The sequence below is a fragment of the Girardinichthys multiradiatus genome, chromosome 5 (genome assembly GCF_021462225.1).
Source record: "Girardinichthys multiradiatus isolate DD_20200921_A chromosome 5, DD_fGirMul_XY1, whole genome shotgun sequence".
Classification (NCBI taxonomy): Eukaryota; Metazoa; Chordata; class Actinopteri; order Cyprinodontiformes; family Goodeidae; genus Girardinichthys; species Girardinichthys multiradiatus.
In genome coordinates this window covers 11,683,593-11,702,556 of record NC_061798.1, presented here as the reverse complement: position 1 = coordinate 11,702,556, position 18,964 = coordinate 11,683,593, and the positions used below count along the sequence as shown (strand labels likewise).

The window sequence follows — 18,964 nt, the reverse complement described above, 5'->3', positions numbered from 1 at the left end:
CTAAATACAGGGCAAGGCTGTGAAATTAATATTTAAAGGCTCTCCAGCCATTATAACTGTTCAGCTATTTTACAAAGAATAATGGGTGAAGATTTCAGTCTTCAGACGTGCAAAGAAGGTGAAGACATACCTCAAAATACTTTGAGCTGTAGCTTTAATGGAAGTTGGTTCTACAAAGTATTAACTTTGAGAGAAGAAAACAAACCAGACTTTTCAGATTGTATTTGCAAAAACAAAAAGGAAAAATAATGCATTACTCGGCACTGGTCTGTCACATTAACAGTAAAATACATGAAGGTCCGTGCCAGCAACGTGATGATGTAAAACGGCTTTAAGAGGTATAATGTAGTAGTTGGGAGGAGGCGTTTGTTTGATGAACAGATATGTTACCCTATAAGGAGATGGAGAGTGGAGTGGTGGGAGGAGCTTGAACACTGCTGATATCCTGTTGCTAAGAGGCAAATGCGCTTGATTGACAAGTGTGGGGGCGGGACGTATGCGAGGGGTCCCGTCTGGATTTTATGAAGCGTAAAGAAGTGAAGCGCACAGCAGAGGGAGAGAGTGGGAGGAAAGGGAGAACATCAGCAAGAGGAGCGGGGAAGAGCAACTGGGTGAGGGGGGGAACGCGTGGGATGGAATAATTTAACAAGAGGGTGTCTCCTGGCTCATCACTATGCCACAGACACATGTCATGAACGTTTCTCCAGCTGTTTTTTTTTTCTGCAAGATATGATCCGAGCACTGAACTTCCTCAGTGAATCCGATCACTGAGCCAAAACGCGTGCGGCTGTTAACAGCGTGAATCACACTTTCCAGAGGCACCCAATCGGCCTCTAGAGAGACGTTGCCCCCCAGAGGAAGTAAAGATCCTCAAATGACATTCATGTGAAATGACCCAGTGATGGCCTAGTTAGTGTAAATCGTATTCCCTCTTCTTTTCGTCCACTCCGCTCTTGTCTCCTCGTGTTGCGTGGCGAGTCGGCCACAGACGAGCATGCTTTTTAACGTGCCTCCTCAGACCCACTTGGTGCTGCTAACTGACCCGAAAGGAAGCCAGCTACATCTACCGCTCTGACTCACTGGCGTTTGTGGGGGGCCAACACACACACTTACACACTACCTCGTAACACCCCAACGCCTGGGGGAGCACAAGCGCACACACACTTTAAGGCGTGCACACGGTTTGCACACTTGAACAGAGCAGACCTGAGTGCTAACACAAATGCACTGCATAAGTTTGGTCTCTTCCAATTGACCAGGAATGCCCTTCTTTTGTGTCTTTGTGTTCTTTCTCTTACCCTCAACCCCCCACCTTCCTTTCTGAGTGCATTTAGTCAGCTGAGGCCTTTATCCTGATGTGAATCTCAAGCCGCTAGCAGTCAGCAAAAGGCTTAGAGCTTGTCGGGATGCGAAAGCAGATAGAAAAAGCTTCACGCAAAGCACATAGTGTTTGTGTAGATACCAGGCTTTTGACTCAGTGTACAAGGTAGAGAGAAGACCGCCGAGATGCAGCCAAAATGAATCTCCTCTGAAAAGGCCTTTCGTGAAGCACAAATACTGGGTTGTTTTTGGCTTACATTCCTGCTTCTATTTTCGTCTGGCAGAAGCAGCCCTAACAGCCGGGGTAGTCCATTCTCCTGCTGGCTGGAGTCTGTTTGAGCATGAGCAACAGCACCGAGCAGGGCGTCTGACGGAGCTGACGAAAGCTTTAATATCGTGGAAATCACATCGCTTCAAAGCATCAACATGTCCGGTTCACCTGATCAGACCTGTGGTGGTGCTGTAATAAATTCCACATTACTATCATTCTGTCCAGTTGCATCACAACTTGTCAAGTCCAAGTCTGACTCATCATCAGTCGAATGAGATGTCATGAGTCATCAATGTTGGGACTCGCAAATGACAACACAGGAGCTGTGAGGAACATTTTATTGCACAGCAGGAAGGTAGTTTCCCCAGCGCATGGGTCAGGAGGTAGAATTTCACTACACATAGTCAATGATTTTCTCTGCAGCAGCCAGGTACCTGAATAAAGCTCCCCTTGCCGAGTTTAATTGGTCTGTTTTTTTGCTTTTTTTGCCCACTTTAAAGCTTAGTTTAGAATGTTGAGTCATTCTTTTGTAGTAAAGAATCCATATTGTGCAAATAATGACTTTAGGTTTTAAACAAGAGAGGTTTCAGTAAATAATGTCAGAACTGCTAGCATTCTGCAAATCGACTGAACGTTTGACTTTTTGTCACATTACAGCCACAAACTGCAATGTTTTTATAAGCATTGGTGTGATAGGCCAACACAAAGTACATTACTGTAAAGTCTAAAGAAAAGGATACATGTATGACAAAAAATTTTTACAAATAAATATCTGCGGATTGTGGCAAACATGTGTTCAGCTCTCTTTACTCTGTCACCCCTAAATAAAAGTGCAACCAGAAGTATTCTGCAGTCGCCTAATTAGGAATTGGTGTCTAATCCAGCTGTTGTCTGAAGGCCTCAGAGATTTGTTTGAGAACATTAATGAATAAACAGCATCATGAAGCTTTGAACAGCTGACAGAGCATAGTTCAATTCATCATCTGAAAATGGAAACAGCATGGCACAACTGCAAACCTTCCTGAGCTGACAGGCCATGTAAGTAGAGCATTAATTGGAGAAGCTGATCAAGCGGACAATGGTAACTCCAGAGGAGCTGCAGAGATTTATGGAGGAATTGTCAAACAAAAAGCTGTTTTTGAAAGGAAGTTGTAGGAAGTCTTGTTTGCAGTTTGCCAAAAGCCATGTGCAGGACGTACCGTAGCAAACGTGGAGAAAAATACAAATTGCGGATGAATACAAACTCATGCAGCACTTTTAAGGCTTTCTGAAAAAATGAGTGACAGAATAAATGACAATTCTCCCCCCTGTTCAGTTACATTTTACTTTGTGGTGTTCTATTACATTAAATAATGTGCAAAAACAGTTGTGGTATTAATGTAAAAGAATATGACAAATATTGGGGGACATGATCATTTTTGCAAGGCACTGTAAATCTCTAGAGTAAGTCAGGTTTTTACTTTCAAATGAAATTTGTGGCCTAGTCTTCTACAGGGACATCCACTATCTGTGACACAGACAAGCTAAACATCCACAGAAATCCAAAGTACATTGTTGCAGGCATTAAAGTTCTTCAGAACAAATGAAGATGACAAAAACATAAGTGTTCAGATGCTGTGTCTACGGTTTGCTTTGCTGATGTAAGTTTCTGCATAGAGCTATCAGAAGTGTTTTTCCAGTTTTTTTTTTACCTCATAAATAACTCATAGGTGATTAATAAATTATAAGGAAAACATTAACAAGCAAACATCACCTCCTTTTATAACTGTAGTTAGACATGTAGCCTAATATTAATAGCATCAAAATAAGCTGCTGTTTGAGCCTAGCTAGTAATTTTAGTCTCTATGTGCCCGCTGTAAGGCAAATGTGCATAGACTATGCCGCAATGCAAAACACCACCAAGGAAAAATAACGTTAAACTTGGCTGAGTGAAGGTGAGAAGAGGTTGTGCAATCTGGTTTAAAGAACTTCAACATTTATTGCCAGAAATTGCGAAAGCATTTCGTATAACTAATAGATGTAAGAAATTAGAAAAACAATATTTTACAGCAGTGGAAAGTCTGACCAGTTGGCTGGATGGATTTTTTAAAATGCATTTATGTTTAACTCTTCACTGGGAGGTAGCAAAGGAGAAAAAAAATCACTGGGCTTGGCGAGTTTGAAATGGAAATATCCTTTATCGTCCCACAGTCGGGAAATTTAGGTCTACCAGCAGCAAAGTCAAAGACAAGTGGAAGCATGCAGATACACACAAAGGTAAGAAATAAGAATAAAAGACCCTAAGCACATTGGCAAATTGAGGGATCTGTCGTATTCTGCAAGTTTAGACTTTGTTTTTAGCTTGTAAGTATGCTAATAGACAGAGATAGCTTAGATGTTTCTGGTTGTGTTTTGGGTGCTTATTATCTTATCTGCAGTAGACCACAGTCAGATCAATCTTAATTTGAATCAAGGAGTCAAGTTACCTCCCTTTTACCTGCCTTTTCAGACTTTGGTCTTTTCTGCAGCAATTACCAGACGTATTAAACAATTCACACATCAGAAATGAACTAGCGTTTCTGGTGTATTCTGTACATTCGGGGTGTCCAGAGGGCCATTCGCAGCCCTTGCAATAATTTTGTGTGGCCCATTGACCGTAGTTCAAGAATGGTATAAATTTGTCCCTCCAACAAATGGAGCTGATGCAGATGGACACTTTTGGAATTTTCCTCAATGACAAATTAATATCCCCTTAAACAGAACAGTCCTGTTGGTGGGAATAGACTAAAAACATTTTCTAGTCCAATGAGATACAGAGACCTACGATAATGTGTTCTATTCTACTTTGTTTCATTAAAATATTGCATGTTTAATATATTGCTGGGCAGGTAAAAAAGAAAAGAATTAACAATAAAATGTGTCTAAGTTTTTATTTGTAATAATATATACATTATGACCACTGACTACTTTCAACTTGGCAATTTTGCCCCATTGTGCAAAACGTTAAGACACCACTGCTGTACATATTGTAAATTTGTACACATCACTTTTGCACCAGATGATTAGTTAGTTTTTTTTTTTTTTTTTTTTTTTTACTTAAAACTGGCTTTAAAGCAATAATAGATCTTGATAGACATCCCCAGCTTGTGTAACCACCTGATCCAGAACTAATGGGGAATAGAAATCTACTGCATAGGTTTGGTGATTGTTTTATATGGAAACTACATGACTAGAACACACAATAAGTGAATGCTGCTGTAAAGGATAAAAAATAAATTATTTAAGACTAGAGCTGCAAAATATATCCAGTCTTGTTGTATCAGTGTTTGGAATATCAATGTTGTGCATTAAGACTTTGCTTTTACCCTCTTTCACAGTGGGGCGCGGTGCTGACATGGCGGTAGAGCGCGCAGGCTATGTATACAAAGGCTTCGGGCCTTGACGCGGCTGTCCTGGTTCGAGTCCCAGCCATGGTGACCTGTGCTTCATGTCTTCCTCACGTTTACCCCATTTCCTGTCTGTCTACTTTAAAAGAAAATGACAAAAAAAGGCCACTAGTGCCACAAAACAAATCTTAAAAAAAATTTTTTTTAGATAAAGGAGATACTGTTTGCCGCCTAGAAGACAGATTTTGCAAGCCAGGCGCATTTCATAAAATGACCGCTCAAATTGCGGCTTCACGACTCGCGGCAGGCATAAAATCACAGACAGTACCCTAACAAATTAACGTGTATCTGGAGTTGAGTCTAGTCATGGTATTGCATATCTTTAGCCTCATAGCATAATTGTCTAAGTCATATTTGGTTTACTGCTGCAATATCAAAGAAAAATATAATGTGCTTGCTGAAAAGTTCATTTTTTCTTGATTTCCTTTGACTTAGGCAATTTCGCAATGGGGGTCACGATATAAGTAATGTATTCTGCCTTGATTGGGACCCTAATGAAGAACAAAAAATCAAATGCATCCAAAAACCCATAAGTTGAAACTTTCTGGTCATGTTTGTGAGTAAGTAAGGTGCTTGTGAGGTTATACCTATGGTTGTCATTGTAAACCTGTGCTGTTATTATATGAACACGTTTTTGCTTATGTTGACGTCATCATTTGCTCACTCAGCAATTCTACTGAATATGTTGGAACATTTGCAGGATCGTCAGAGCAACATTGTTGCTGCTTTTAAGAACAAAATCATACGTGTTAATTTTTTCAGTTCTATAACAGACATAAAGATCCTTTGTTTCGAAATGTGTCCATAGGTCATCCTCTTCCTGGGTTTTTTCCCTCTTTGCCCAAGCCAGGCGATCAGCTTCCCACTTCCAGCTCTGTTTCTCCTCCTACCTGCTGACCCGAAATTAGTTCCACCTTGATCATTTTCATGTTTGCACGTGCATTTAATTTAAGACGGACCAATGCAACGGACTGTCATTTAACACAGGACGATTTCTTTTTCTCCGATTACTCGGCCTAAAACCTGATCTGACCTGACTGATTTACGTGTTCCTGCTCTCCCATATCCATCTCTGAGAGTCAAATGTTATAAATTCAAAGCGTTCGCATCAGAGGATTGCAGCTCGCATTATTACCATCGCAGATTCAATTTCTTTATATACAACATGAAGAAAATTCCTCACGTTAATGATTTGTTGGTGTATTTTAAGCTTCTATTCAATAATTAGAGCATAAAATTATATCAGGCATTTACAGAAAGCAAATTTAAAAGAGGTAAATATTGCATAGAAAAAGAAATGCTTTGAGGTCAGTATTTTTTATTTTCACTATGCGACCCAATTATAACCGAGAGCCTCATCATTGATGTGGAATATTTGAAATTATCAGAGAGTAATAATAGCTTTCATGGTGAGTGTAAACAAAAAAAAAACGAGCCCCCATTTTCAACGTATAATGCGATTGCTGCATGAAATGTACGCAGCACAGGAAGGCAGGGATGTGAGGGATGTTATCACTTAGCAAAATCCTATTTAGGACGGGCAATTTTGGACCAGGTTCATACAGCTGCGGAGCTGAGATGAGCGGACACAGCTGCTATCTGAGAATGTGAATGAAGTTAAACTTGGACACAGCGGTCAGTAAGCTGCTGGCAGCGCGGCTCGAGTTGCCACGCGTTGAAGCTTGAGATCAGGGTTTCTGTTTGGAGACTCTCGAAGGAGCAGTTCAAGGGTTTCCGTGTGGGGAAAAAAGCAACTGCTGTGCCAGGGTGTTGAGATTAATGGCATACATGCATTTACTGTGTGTTATCAGGGAGCAGGAGGGAGTAAAATAACAGGATTTCTGGTTGTGATTACACTGCTGAGAATCACAAGAGGCAGTCCAGTGCTGCAGTCTATAAAGTTTGGTTTCTAGACATTTTCTTTCAGGTAACTGAAATGCCTACTTTCGTTTTACATCAGCATGAAAAAGAGGAATAATTACCAGGAGCTTCTGCAAGGACGGTGTCTTATTAGTAAAAGTTTTTGTTGAAAGATTGTAGATTATACAGCAACACACGGTCTAATTTAGAGTACATCGCAACAGTATTTAAACCACCTGGTCTTTTTTCCATTTAATCATGTTACAACCACAAACTTTAACGTATTCTGTTGGGATTTTATGTGATAGTCCAACACAAAGTAGTGCGCTACTATGAAGAGGAAAGAAAAGATTTTATTGACTGATCGAATGGAGAGCAACTGTAAACATCAGTTTTTAGATCTTGCCACAGATTCTCATTTGGATTTAGGGCTTTGTCATTCTGACGCAGGAATAAACCATTGCAGTGAAGCTCTGGCTGTATGTTTAGAGTCATTGTCCTGCTGGACAAACCTCCGCTTCAGTGTCATGTCTTTTGAGCTTGTAACAGGTTTTCTTCCAGGATTCCCCTGTATTTAGCTTCATTTATCTTCTCCATGGTTCTGACCAGTCTCCCTGTCCCCACAGCATGATGCTTCCTCCACCATGTTAGCGATTGTGTGCCAAAGCGTTCGGTCTTGGTTTTATCTGACCAGGTTTAAACCATTGCCACATGTTTGCTCTGTCGCTTACACAGCCTGTGGCAAACTTTAATTGGGTTTCTTTCAACAGCAGCTTTTTTTTTTTTTTTTGCCCCTGTTCGAGGAAGGCCAGATTTGTAAAATCAACAATTGAGAATTGAAACTCTGCAACTCCTTCAGAGGTACCATTGGCCTCCAGCTGTCCCATCCTCTTTCAATTTTCAGATGATGGTTTTTACTTGACAAGATGTCACAGTTTACCAAGTATGAACCAGGCCAAGAAGTTGAAAGAACAGTTTCTCTACAAGCTTCGAGCGCTTCTTGCATTCATCCCATAGTTCCTGCTGTATTTATGTACTTTGGTTCGTCTCCGCCAGCAAACATACAAAGTTTCCCCCTCACAGTCTGCTGCTCCCGTGTCACAATATTGACGTGATCCGTGTCGACCGCATGCATCCCCTGGTTTGTTACTGACTCGAGGGGCTGGACTAGGTGTTCACAGGTGCGACGCTGAGAAAGGTCAAAAACTGGGAGACAGATGGCTTACGCACACACAAGCACAGACATAAACACCCTCCTACACACTTCTAACTCTCCCAAAGGGACAGTGATCCATTGTGCAGCTCAGATGGGCATCGCTGTCACTCAGGCATGGACAGACTCGCGTACACACACCAAGCAAATGTCTAGTAAACAATTATGATAAAAAGGACATCAACCATTACTGTTAAATTGCTACTGCCAGTGTGTTCTCTTTGTGCCACCTCATTACAGCTATCATTAAAGATTAATAACAGCAGAGGAAAGCAGAACCAGTATGTTGTAAAGAATTACATGATGACCGAGAACAAAAAAGACAATAGGTAGAGAAATAAAAAGTACTCATTACATGGGGGGGAAAGGCTTGTTAGATCAAATTTAAACTCTAGTTTTCCTTTTTACTGATTCTTTTCTTTAGTTTGATAATACATGAGTGCCCATGACTCACTTTTTGGCCTAATGTATCCATATTTTTGCGTGAACAGCATCATGTTTATCACGTGTCCTGTGGCTGCATATCACGCATACCACGTGGAGAAGCTGGTTGTTCCAGGACAGGATATCTGGAGATGGTATCCCAATTGCTTGATTGACTTTATTAAATCAGGGTGGCATCTGGCATCAGTGTGGGCAGGTTGCATTAATAAAAACCCCTTGTCTTGATTAAAAACAAGAAAAACCAAATCGGTAGTCCTACGAGCCTTTATAAGGCTGTGTTTTTTACAGTTTAATTGGCACTAATGTCACCAAAATAAGGTTAACAGTTAAGCTAGGAAATTCTTCAAATGGATGAAGTTTTTCCACACTTATGTCTCCCGTTCATTGATTTTCTGCAGATTTGATTGGTGTAGAGAGCAAATTGAAGCATTTCTGTTGTGTTCACCTTCTGTAGGTACCTGGCTGCAATGGTGAACGCAGTGAACCTGCTACCTTCTCCACATGTGTGTAAACATGCTGGTGTAAAGTTACATCAAGGGTCGCATTCTGACTGCAGACCATGCTTAAAAGTAATGTTGCACTTCCATGTTGCATGCCATGCAATTATAAAAGTTTCTGAACCTTGCGTGGATGGTTGACTAACTTGAGCTGCAGGTCTGTGAGCATTCCTGCCTTCAAAGGCATCTCTACTGCCCAGCGATATTTCTCATTGGCCTTCTTGCCATTGACGATCATAAACAGTTTTTTATATTGGCACCACAGACAAAGTCCCACTATGTGTGTGTGTGTGTGTGTGTGAGAGAGAGAGAGGAGCCTGACTTAAACAAGGTTTTACTGTTTCAATAAAAGATTAAATGATTACGGAGTTGATATATTAAGCTTTCCTAAATATCTTATATCAGCGATAGGGCTGCAAATAATGATTATTTTGCTAATTGCTTAATTTGTTGATTTTGTCAATTAATCAATTAGTCGGATAGCAAAAAGTGCTTAATTGGAGATTTTCTTTAAAGAATTTGAGCCAGGTGAAGCTAAAGCTATGCCTCTTGAGGATTTCTGGATAGAGCATATTTACAGACAAAGAACATTTTTATCTTCAGTGCAAAATGTGTATTTTTTGTACAATTTTGGCCTAATTCCTGCTGTGAGTGAGTTGTTCTTTCAGGAGATGGCATGTTTTAGAGTCTATATATTCCAGTTAACAATTATTCGATTACTAAATCAGTTGACAATTATTTCAATAATTGATCAATCCAATTAATTGTTTCAGCCCTAATCAGCGATCAGACCTGCTCAATTATGGGAAAAACCATAATCATGGATATATAAAAGAATTTGATTTCCAAAACAAATGAGTATCTGTTGCCCCTGAAGTGAAACAGTTGCCCTGAACATTTACCAATAAAAAAACATGTTTAATTATTAATAATTAATAAAATAAGAACATTACTCATTCTCACAACTATTAATAAATACAGCTAAGTTATTTTGTCCAAACAAATGCGCTCACATTTTAGTGCAGCTTCTGGTAAATACTACATGTGTTTTAGTTTTTCCTGGATATATGTATTACCTGTTTATACAGGTCCTTCTCAAAATATTAGCATATTGTGATAAAGTTCATTATTTTCCATAATGTAATGATGAAAATTTAACATTCATATATTTTAGATTCATTGCACACTAACTGAAATATTTCAGGTTTTTTCTTGTCTTAATATGGATGATTTTGGCATACAGCTCATGAAAACCCAAAATTCCTATCTCACAAAATTAGCATATTTCATCTGACCAATAAAAGAAAAGTGTTTTTAATACAAAAAACGTCAACCTTCAAATAATCATGTACAGTTATGCACTCAATACTTGGTCGGGAATCCTTTGGCAGAAATGACTGCTTCAATGCGGCGTGGCATGGAGGCAATCAGCCTGTGGCACTGCTGAGGTCTTATGGAGGCCCAGGATGCTTCGATAGCGGCCTTTAGCTCATCCAGAGTGTTGGGTCTTGAGTCTCTCAACGTTCTCTTCACAATATCCCACAGATTCTCTATGGGGTTCAGGTCAGGAGAGTTGGCAGGCCAATTGAGCACAGTGATACCATGGTCAGTAAACCATTTACCAGTGGTTTTGGCACTGTGAGCAGGTGCCAGGTCGTGCTGAAAAATGAAATCTTCATCTCCATAAAGCTTTTCAGCAGATGGAAGCATGAAGTGCTCCAAAATCTCCTGATAGCTAGCTGCATTGACCCTGCCCTTGATAAAACACAGTGGACCAACACCAGCAGCTGACACGGCACCCCAGACCATCACTGACTGTGGGTACTTGACACTGGACTTCTGGCATTTTGGCATTTCCTTCTCCCCAGTCTTCCTCCAGACTCTGGCACCTTGATTTCCGAATGACATGCAGAATTTGCTTTCATCCGAAAAAAGCACTTTGGACCACTGAGCAACAGTCCAGTGCTGCTTCTCTGTAGCCCAGGTCAGGCGCTTCTGCCGCTGTTTCTGGTTCAAAAGTGGCTTGACCTGGGGAATGCGGCACCTGTAGCCCATTTCCTGCACACGCCTGTGCACGGTGGCTCTGGATGTTTCTACTCCAGACTCAGTCCACTGCTTCCGCAAGTCCCCCAAGGTCTGGAATCGGCCCTTCTCCACAATCTTCCTCAGGGTCCGGTCACCTCTTTTCGTTGTGCAGCGTTTTCTGACACACTTTTTCCTTCCCACAAACTTCCCACTGAGGTGCCTTGATACAGCACTCTGGGAACAGCCTATTCATTCAGAAATGTCTTTCTGTGTCTTACCCTCTTGCTTGAGGGTGTCAATAGTGGCCTTCTGGACAGCAGTCAGGTCGGCAGTCTTACCCATGATTGGGGTTTTGAGTGATGAACCAGGCTGGGAGTTTTAAAGGCCTCAGGAATTTTTTGCAGGTGTTTAGAGTTAACTCGTTGATTCAGATGATTAGGTTCATAGCTCGTTTAGAGACCCTTTTAATGATATGCTAATTTTGTGAGATAGGAATTTTGGGTTTTCATGAGCTGTATGCCAAAATCATCCGTATTAAGACAATAAAAGACCTGAAATATTTCAGTTAGTGTGCAATTAATCTAAAATATATGAATGTTAAATTTTCATCATGACATTATGGAAAATAATGAACTTTATCACAATATGCTAATATTTTGAGAAGGACCTGTATATCTGTCTAAACGTCTATATTTGAACAGATTTCTTGTACTGCTGGGTGGTGCAGACTCCATGAGTAGCAAATGTTGCACATCATGTGTTTCTGATCTGTGTCTTAGAATCCAGTGTGTTTACCCACAATGAAACTGATGCTGCTGAGGTCACTATGGCTGCCAGTCATTTAGCCCCTTGGCCATTTCATACTGTTGCAGTTTTGGTTATTTCACAGCCGACTTCTTCCAGGCAGGAAATGGTGCCGTCTACCGCTGGATGTTTGGTTTCCTGGTGCATCGCTACAGATGGTCTTTTTTTTCGCCATCATATGTTTGTAGGAGGCACTCAGAGGCCAGGCTAGTGCTAGCACAAACTGCTACGGTGGTTTGCTGACATCACCCGTAACTTTGCACAGTTACTGTAAGCAGCTTCAGCATGTTTGCTTGCTGACATCAGCACTTACCTTAAAGCCTGCCTGCATTCTGGTGCAGCTTGGCACGGCTGCAGTCCTGATGTAATTATATTAGTTAGATCAATAAGCTAAAAGCAAAGGATTGTCCCAGTTTGTTGCAGCCTCTAATTGATTGGCCATCCCATGAATTCTCAAGAGTTATAAATAGATCTGAAAGACAGTGATGGATGGTTTATCTCTGCAGCTATGGATCAGAGGCAAAGCATGCCTCTTCTATCAGTCACCACCTTTTATTGTCCATCCCCCCTTTCCTCTCCCTTGCCTGCTGCCTCCCTTTGCTCACAAACTATTACCATTTAGGGTATTCATGCCCCACTGCCAGCAGCCAGGAATGAGTGTGTGTTGCTGTGTATTTGCAGATCTTTGCAGTGTTTTCCACTATATGTTGGTAACTTAAACTAGTATCTTATGGAGTAATTGTGTGTGAAATACTTAGGCTGTCTTCCATTATAAGTTTCATTGTGTGAGCGCTTAGGTGTGTGGGTGTTTGCGTGTCAAAGGTAATCTGTGTGCAGAGGCGTTTGTGAGTGTGTGTGCAGGTGTCAGACACTCATGGTTGTGCAACACACAGAGCATGGAGGCATCTGACCCTCAATAATAGATGTGGCTGCTCTGAATATTTAATGGGTAGGGGGCTGTAGATACATGCACACACTTTACAGAGGAGGGGAAAATTAAACATTGTTTCCACCATGTCTGCATGACTTTTAGGCCAAGACTCCAGGGACATGGTCTCGGAGTGATTGGGTGATGCAGGGGAATTTCGCCAGCTGCCTACCTTGGGTCTTGCTGCCTCCTCACTTTGCTCTCTTTCTATCCACAGGGCTCTCAGGATAGTGCTGGCGGTCAGGAGGGACTCGTACCCCCACCCTTCTCTGCTTTCCCACCTCCTCCGCCTCCGCCTCCTCAGAACGGCCTGGCTCTGGATTACGGGGGCAGCCTGTACGCAGCAGGAGCTGTGCAGGGCCCCGTGGAAGCTGGTGGAGCAGGGAACAGCGTAGCCAACGCCGCCAACAGCCTCAGTGGGCAGGTGAGCGCCAGTCTTGGGCCATCACGTCATTATCTTAGGAGGGAACTGAGAACAGGTTTTTAAAAATATGCTTAAGCTTGGAGCCTGAAGATACACCAATCAATCAGAGAGAGATTGAAGTCATCCAGGTTTTTTCTTGTCTGGCTCTGGTCAGTGTTTGGCAGGTAAAATACTGAAAACCTGAGGGATTTCTCCTGTTCATTAAATGCAGCAAACTAACAATTCCCACCGTATTTGGTCCATAAACACATCAGACAAACATCATGCTCTTTGATGCTAAAGTTAAAGAGCATGTGCCTTGATGACGAGTACATTTCGATGATCTTGTAATTCCTTCATTTTCTGATTGATGCAAAATTACTCCCTCTTTTAAAGAATTTGTATCTCAGTCCCTTCCATCTGTTATATCTGGGGGGAAAAAACATCAGCCCTGCAAAGCTGGGAATCGGTAGGTCAGACATCAACGACAACCGGATCGGTGAAACTCCACAGATCCATCTACTACAGAAAAATACCGATACTTACTATCAAATGTTTACTCCACTGATTTATCAGCCCTAAACAACTTGGGTTTAATTATTTTCTTTGTTTAATATAGTTAGCATTATATAATTATGTTTCTATTTTACTCTCCCTACTCAAGATTGTGCTCTCCAGCCTGTTGTCTGGGTACTTATTTTGAATTATTGCACTGCAGACGCGAAATTGGCTAAATAAATCAGCTAAGGCTCTCAGGCAATCAACATTACTTTCTCTCTCCACATTTGCCTGAGTCCTTCCTTTTCTGTTTGCTTAAACAGCATATATGCAGGTCTAATTTTCTAACATAAACTAGGTTGGATCAAACAGTCAAAAAAAACCACTAAAGCTGTTCATCGGTCTATAACGACAACAGAGTGATTAAAACGTTTGACCTACTTATGCCTTATTTCCATGAGTGGGCCTTAGTTGCATTTGTTAGGAGCAGAGGTGTTGTCACACTGTGTGAAAGAGGAGTCGCTATAAACTCTGGTTTTACTCTTTTTAAAAAAAGAAAATTATGCAGTTGACATTTTCAACCGTCTATCGTCTTATATCAACGATTTGCATTAATAACTGGAAACAGCTGTAGTATGTTCAGCCTTCCTGTTATCTGCTAAATGTCTTACTCTCCAATTTAAAGCAGCAGTCTAAATAAATGTAGAAATTGTTTAAACAGCTTCTTTAATCTGAGGCCTTCTTCCTTTTCATTTACTGCCTTCTCTTACTTCTTTTTAAACACCTCATTGATCCTGAAAATAAATCATTCTTCCTTCAGTAACACTATCCACACCGAATAGTGTTGCTGTTAGCGCGATCCCTTTCAAGTAGGACATGTTCACTGATAAGAAAAATAAATTTTTTTTAGTTTCTGACCAGGTAACCCAACAACTGGAAAAGAAATAATAATAATAAATTTAAATGGTTTGACAATGTGTTTACCACAAAGTGAATGCTTCCCCAGGCTCCCTCACTTAGCAAATTGAACCAATATTCTTGCCAGCACTAACAGGAAACTGTTTGGTCAGTGGGCACACATCTTTTTAGTTTGACCTGTTTTCTCCATAGGGGAGTAAAATTCAGTTCAGTTTTTTATTTATACAAGCCCTGGCAAAAATCATAGAATCACCAGTCTCTGAGGATGTTCCTTCAGTTGTTGAATTTTGTAGAAAAAAAAAACAGATCACAGACATGACAAAAAACTAAAGGCATTTCAAATGGCAACTTTCTGGCTTCAAGAAATACTAAAAGAAATCACGAAAAATAATTGTGGTAGCCAGTAACAGTTATATTTTTAGAACAAGCACAGGGAATAAAGAATGGAATCACTCAATTTTGAGGAAAGAAATATGGAATCACCCTGCAAATTGTTATTACAAACAATAACACCTGCATCAGATTAAATCTGCTTGTTAGTGTCCAGGTAAAAAGGAGTGATCACACCTTGGAGAGCTGCTGCAACAAGAGGACTGACATGAATCATGGCTCCAACACCAGAGATGTCACTTGAAAAAAAGGAGAGGATTATCAAACTCCTTAAAGAGGGTAAATCATCACGCAGTGTTGCACAAGATGTTGGTTGTTCACACTCAGCTGTGTCTAAAACCTGGACCAAGTACAAACAACATGGGAAGGTGGTTAAAGGCAAGCATACTGGTAGACCAAGGAAGACATCAAAGCGTCAAGACAGAAAACTTAAAGCAATATGCCTTGAAAACAAAATGTACAACAAAACAAATGAGGAACAAATGGGAGGAAACTGGAGTCAACGTCTGTGACCGAACTGTAAGAAACCGCCTAATGGAAATGGGATTTACATACAGAAAAGCGAAAAGAAAGCCATCACTAGCACCTAAACAGAAAAAAACAAGGTTACAATGGGCTAAGGAAAGCCAATCGTGGACTGTGGTTGACTGGATGAAAGTCATATTCAGTGATGAATCTCGAATCTGCATTGGGCAAGGTGATGATGCTGGAACTTTTGTTTGGTGCCGTTCCAAAGAGATTTATGCAGACGACTGTGTGAAGAAAACATGCAAATTTCCACAGTCATTGATGATATGGGGCTGCATGTCAGGTAAAAGCACTGGGGAGATGGCTGTCATTACATCTTCAATAAATGCACACGTTTACATTGACATTTTGGACACTTTTCTTATCCCATCCATTGAAAGGATGTTTGGGGATGATGACATCATTTTTCAAGATGATAGTGCATCTTGTCACAGAGCAAAAACTTGTGAAAACATTCCTTGAAGAAAGACACATAAGGTCAATGTTATGACCTGCAAACAGTCCGGATCTCAATCCCATTGAAAATCTGTGGTGGAAGTTAAAAAAAATGGTCCATGACGAGGCTCCAACCTGCAAAGCTGATCTGGCAACAGCAATCAGAGAAAGCTGGAGTCAGATTGGTGAAGAGTACTGTTTGTCACTCATTAAGTCAATGCCTCAGAGACTGCAAGCAGTTATAAAGGCCAGAGGTGGTGCAACAAAGTACTAGTGATGTGTTGGAGTGTTATTTTGTTTGTTTGTTTTTCATGATTCCATATTTTTTTCCTCAAAATTGATTGTTTCCATAATTAATGCCCTGTGCTTGTTCTAAAAATTTTAACTGTTACTGGCTAACACAATTATTTTTCGTGATTTCTTTTAGTATTTCTTGAAGCCAGAACGTTGCCATTTGAAATGCCTTTAGTTTTTTGTCATGTCTGTGATCTGTTTTTTTTTCTACAAAATTCAACAACTTAAGGAACATCCTCAGAGACTGGTGATTCCATGATTTTTGCCAGGGGTTGTATAGTGCCAATTCACAACACATGTCGTCTCAAGGCACTTCACAAAGGGTTTGGAATGGTATAGGGTTGTTGGGAAGGTTAGATTAAACTACTGAGTGTTAGAGTTTGGCCATTTTAGAATGGGCTATGTGTAGGGGTACTAAGTAAAATAATACAATGATAAAGTTTGTCCATCTAGAGCCCACTGATGGCCATTGTTATACTAAAAACCACAAGGATTGGAGGTACTTCTCTCTGTCAGAATGATTATAACCATTGGAAAAGAGAAGGGCTCGTACATGTTGCAGAAATGGAGGGTGTGTTTTCACCTCAACCATAACTGAGCTGGTTTGGATAAACCTGATTCCCCTTTACTCCATCCAAAAGGAGTGAGGAAGGGAGAGGTAAAAGTAATTGGAGAGTGTTGTTTCCTGTTGCATTGTGTGAAAGGTGGGTAACTTTAAAATGGGCTAAGTCAATTCAGTTGAATCATACAGATTTCAAGTCAGGCACATACATTCCAATTAATTGTAACCATTGAACAGTGCAGTCAGATTCAGTTATTTATTCAAATTGGATAAAGGAAGCCCAGCAGATTGCATCCAGTCAGTGACTTGCAGCATTCGGATGAGCATGTAGAGATAGTGGACAGTCTCTGGCGTTGACTTTGCAGCAATCCCTCATACTGAGCATGCATGTAGCGACAGTGGAGAGGAAAAACTCCCTTTTAACAAGAAGAAACCTCCAGCAGAACCAGGCTCAGTGTGAGCAGACATCTGCTACAACCGACTGGGGGTTTGAGAGAACATAGCAGAGACAGAAAAAGAACACAGAAGCGCTGATCCAGGAGTACTTTCCATGGGAAGGTAAAGTAGATGTTTATGGATGTAGCTCCTTTAGTCGTTTCCTCTAGGAAGAAAGAACAGATAAACTCTGAGCCAGTTTTCAAGGTTAGAGTATGAAAGAGAGCACATAGAGTTAGTTACAGTAAAAGCTCAGTCAATTTCCATGTCTAGGAGAGAGAAAGGGTTAAACACTAAAAGATAGGGCCATGTGGATCATCGGTAGAGGGTGAGCATTAAGTTGTTGCCAGCAGAAGCTTGGACGATGCCCCTCTCCATGAAGGTGTCACAGGTAGACACAGAGCCAGGTCAGATGTAGCTTCTAGGAAGAGAAAAGAGAACATAATGTTAAAAACTGAAATAACAGCAAATAATGCAGTATGTAATATGAGAATGTAGCAAAGAGGGTGAAAGTGGTCATTATGTCCTCCAGCAGCCTAAGCCTATAGCAGCATAACTACAGAGATAGCTCACGATAAACTAAGCCACTCTAACTATAAGCTTTATCAAAAAGGAAAGTTTTAAGTCTAGCCTTAAAAGTAGACAGGGTGTCTGCCTCACGGACTAAAACCGGGAGCTGGTTCCACAGGAGAGGAGCCTGATAACTAAAGAATCTGCCTCCCATTCTACTTCTAGAGACTCTAGAAACCACCAGTAAACCTGCAGTCTGAGAACGAAGTGCTCTGTTAGGAACATATGGACCAATCAGATCTCTGATGTATGATGGAGCTAAATCATTAAGGGCTTTATATGTGAGGAGGAGAATTTTAAATTCTATTCTGGATTTAACAGGGAGCCAATGAAGGGAAGCTAAAGTAGGAGAAATATGACCTCTCTTTTTAATTTTCATCAGAACTCTTGCTGCAGCATTTTGAATCAGCTGAAGGCTTTTAACTGCATTTTGTGGACATCCTGATAGTAAAGAATTACAATAGTCCAGCCTTGAAGTAACAAATGCATGGACTAGTTTTTCAGCATCACTCCTGGACAGGATATTTCTAATTTTGGCAATGTTCCGGAGATGAAAGAAGGAAATCCTAGAAACGTGTTTAATATGGGATTTAAATGACATGACCTGGTCAAAAATAACACCAAGGTTTTTTACTTTATTATCAGAGGTCAATTTAATGCCATCCAGGTTAAGTGATTGACTAAACAGTTTCTTTTTAAAGACTTCGGTCCAAAGACGACAACTTCTGTCTTGTCTGAATTTAGAAGCAGAAAATTTAAATTCAACCAAGTTTTTATATCTTCAAGACATGCTTGTAGTCTATCTAACTGGTTGGGCTCATCAGGATTTATGGATAAGTAAAGCTGAGTATCATCAGCATAACAGTGAAAATTTATCCTATGCTGCCTGATAATTTTACCTATTGGAAGAATATATTTAGTAAAGAGGATTGGCCCAAGTACTGAACCCTGTGGTACTCCACAATTAACCTTGGAGTTTAAAGATGATTTATCATTTACATGAACAAACTGGAATCTGTCAGACAGATAAGATTTAAACCAGCCTAGCGCTGTACCCCTGATCCCTACAGCATATTCCAGCCTTTCTAAGAGTAGGCTATTTTTCTAGATTAAGTAGGAATCCTCTAGGTGTAGAGCGCCATTT

At 40.6% G+C, this 18,964-nt stretch overlaps 1 protein-coding gene across 5 annotated transcripts in view; it reads left to right on the top strand.

Annotated features, from left to right (window-relative positions):
* LOC124868162 (RNA binding protein fox-1 homolog 2-like) overlaps positions 1–18,964 on the top strand; it is a 71,674-nt gene that overhangs the window by 27,497 nt on the left and 25,213 nt on the right. For all 5 annotated transcript variants that reach the window (XR_007038257.1, XR_007038256.1, XM_047365023.1 and 2 more), the window contains one exon: positions 13,005–13,211. Coding sequence is in view for 3 of the 5 variants with exons in the window: in XM_047365023.1 (XP_047220979.1) it covers positions 13,005–13,211 (207 nt within the window). In the remaining 2 variants the exon portion in view is untranslated. The remainder of the gene's footprint in view (positions 1–13,004; positions 13,212–18,964) is intronic.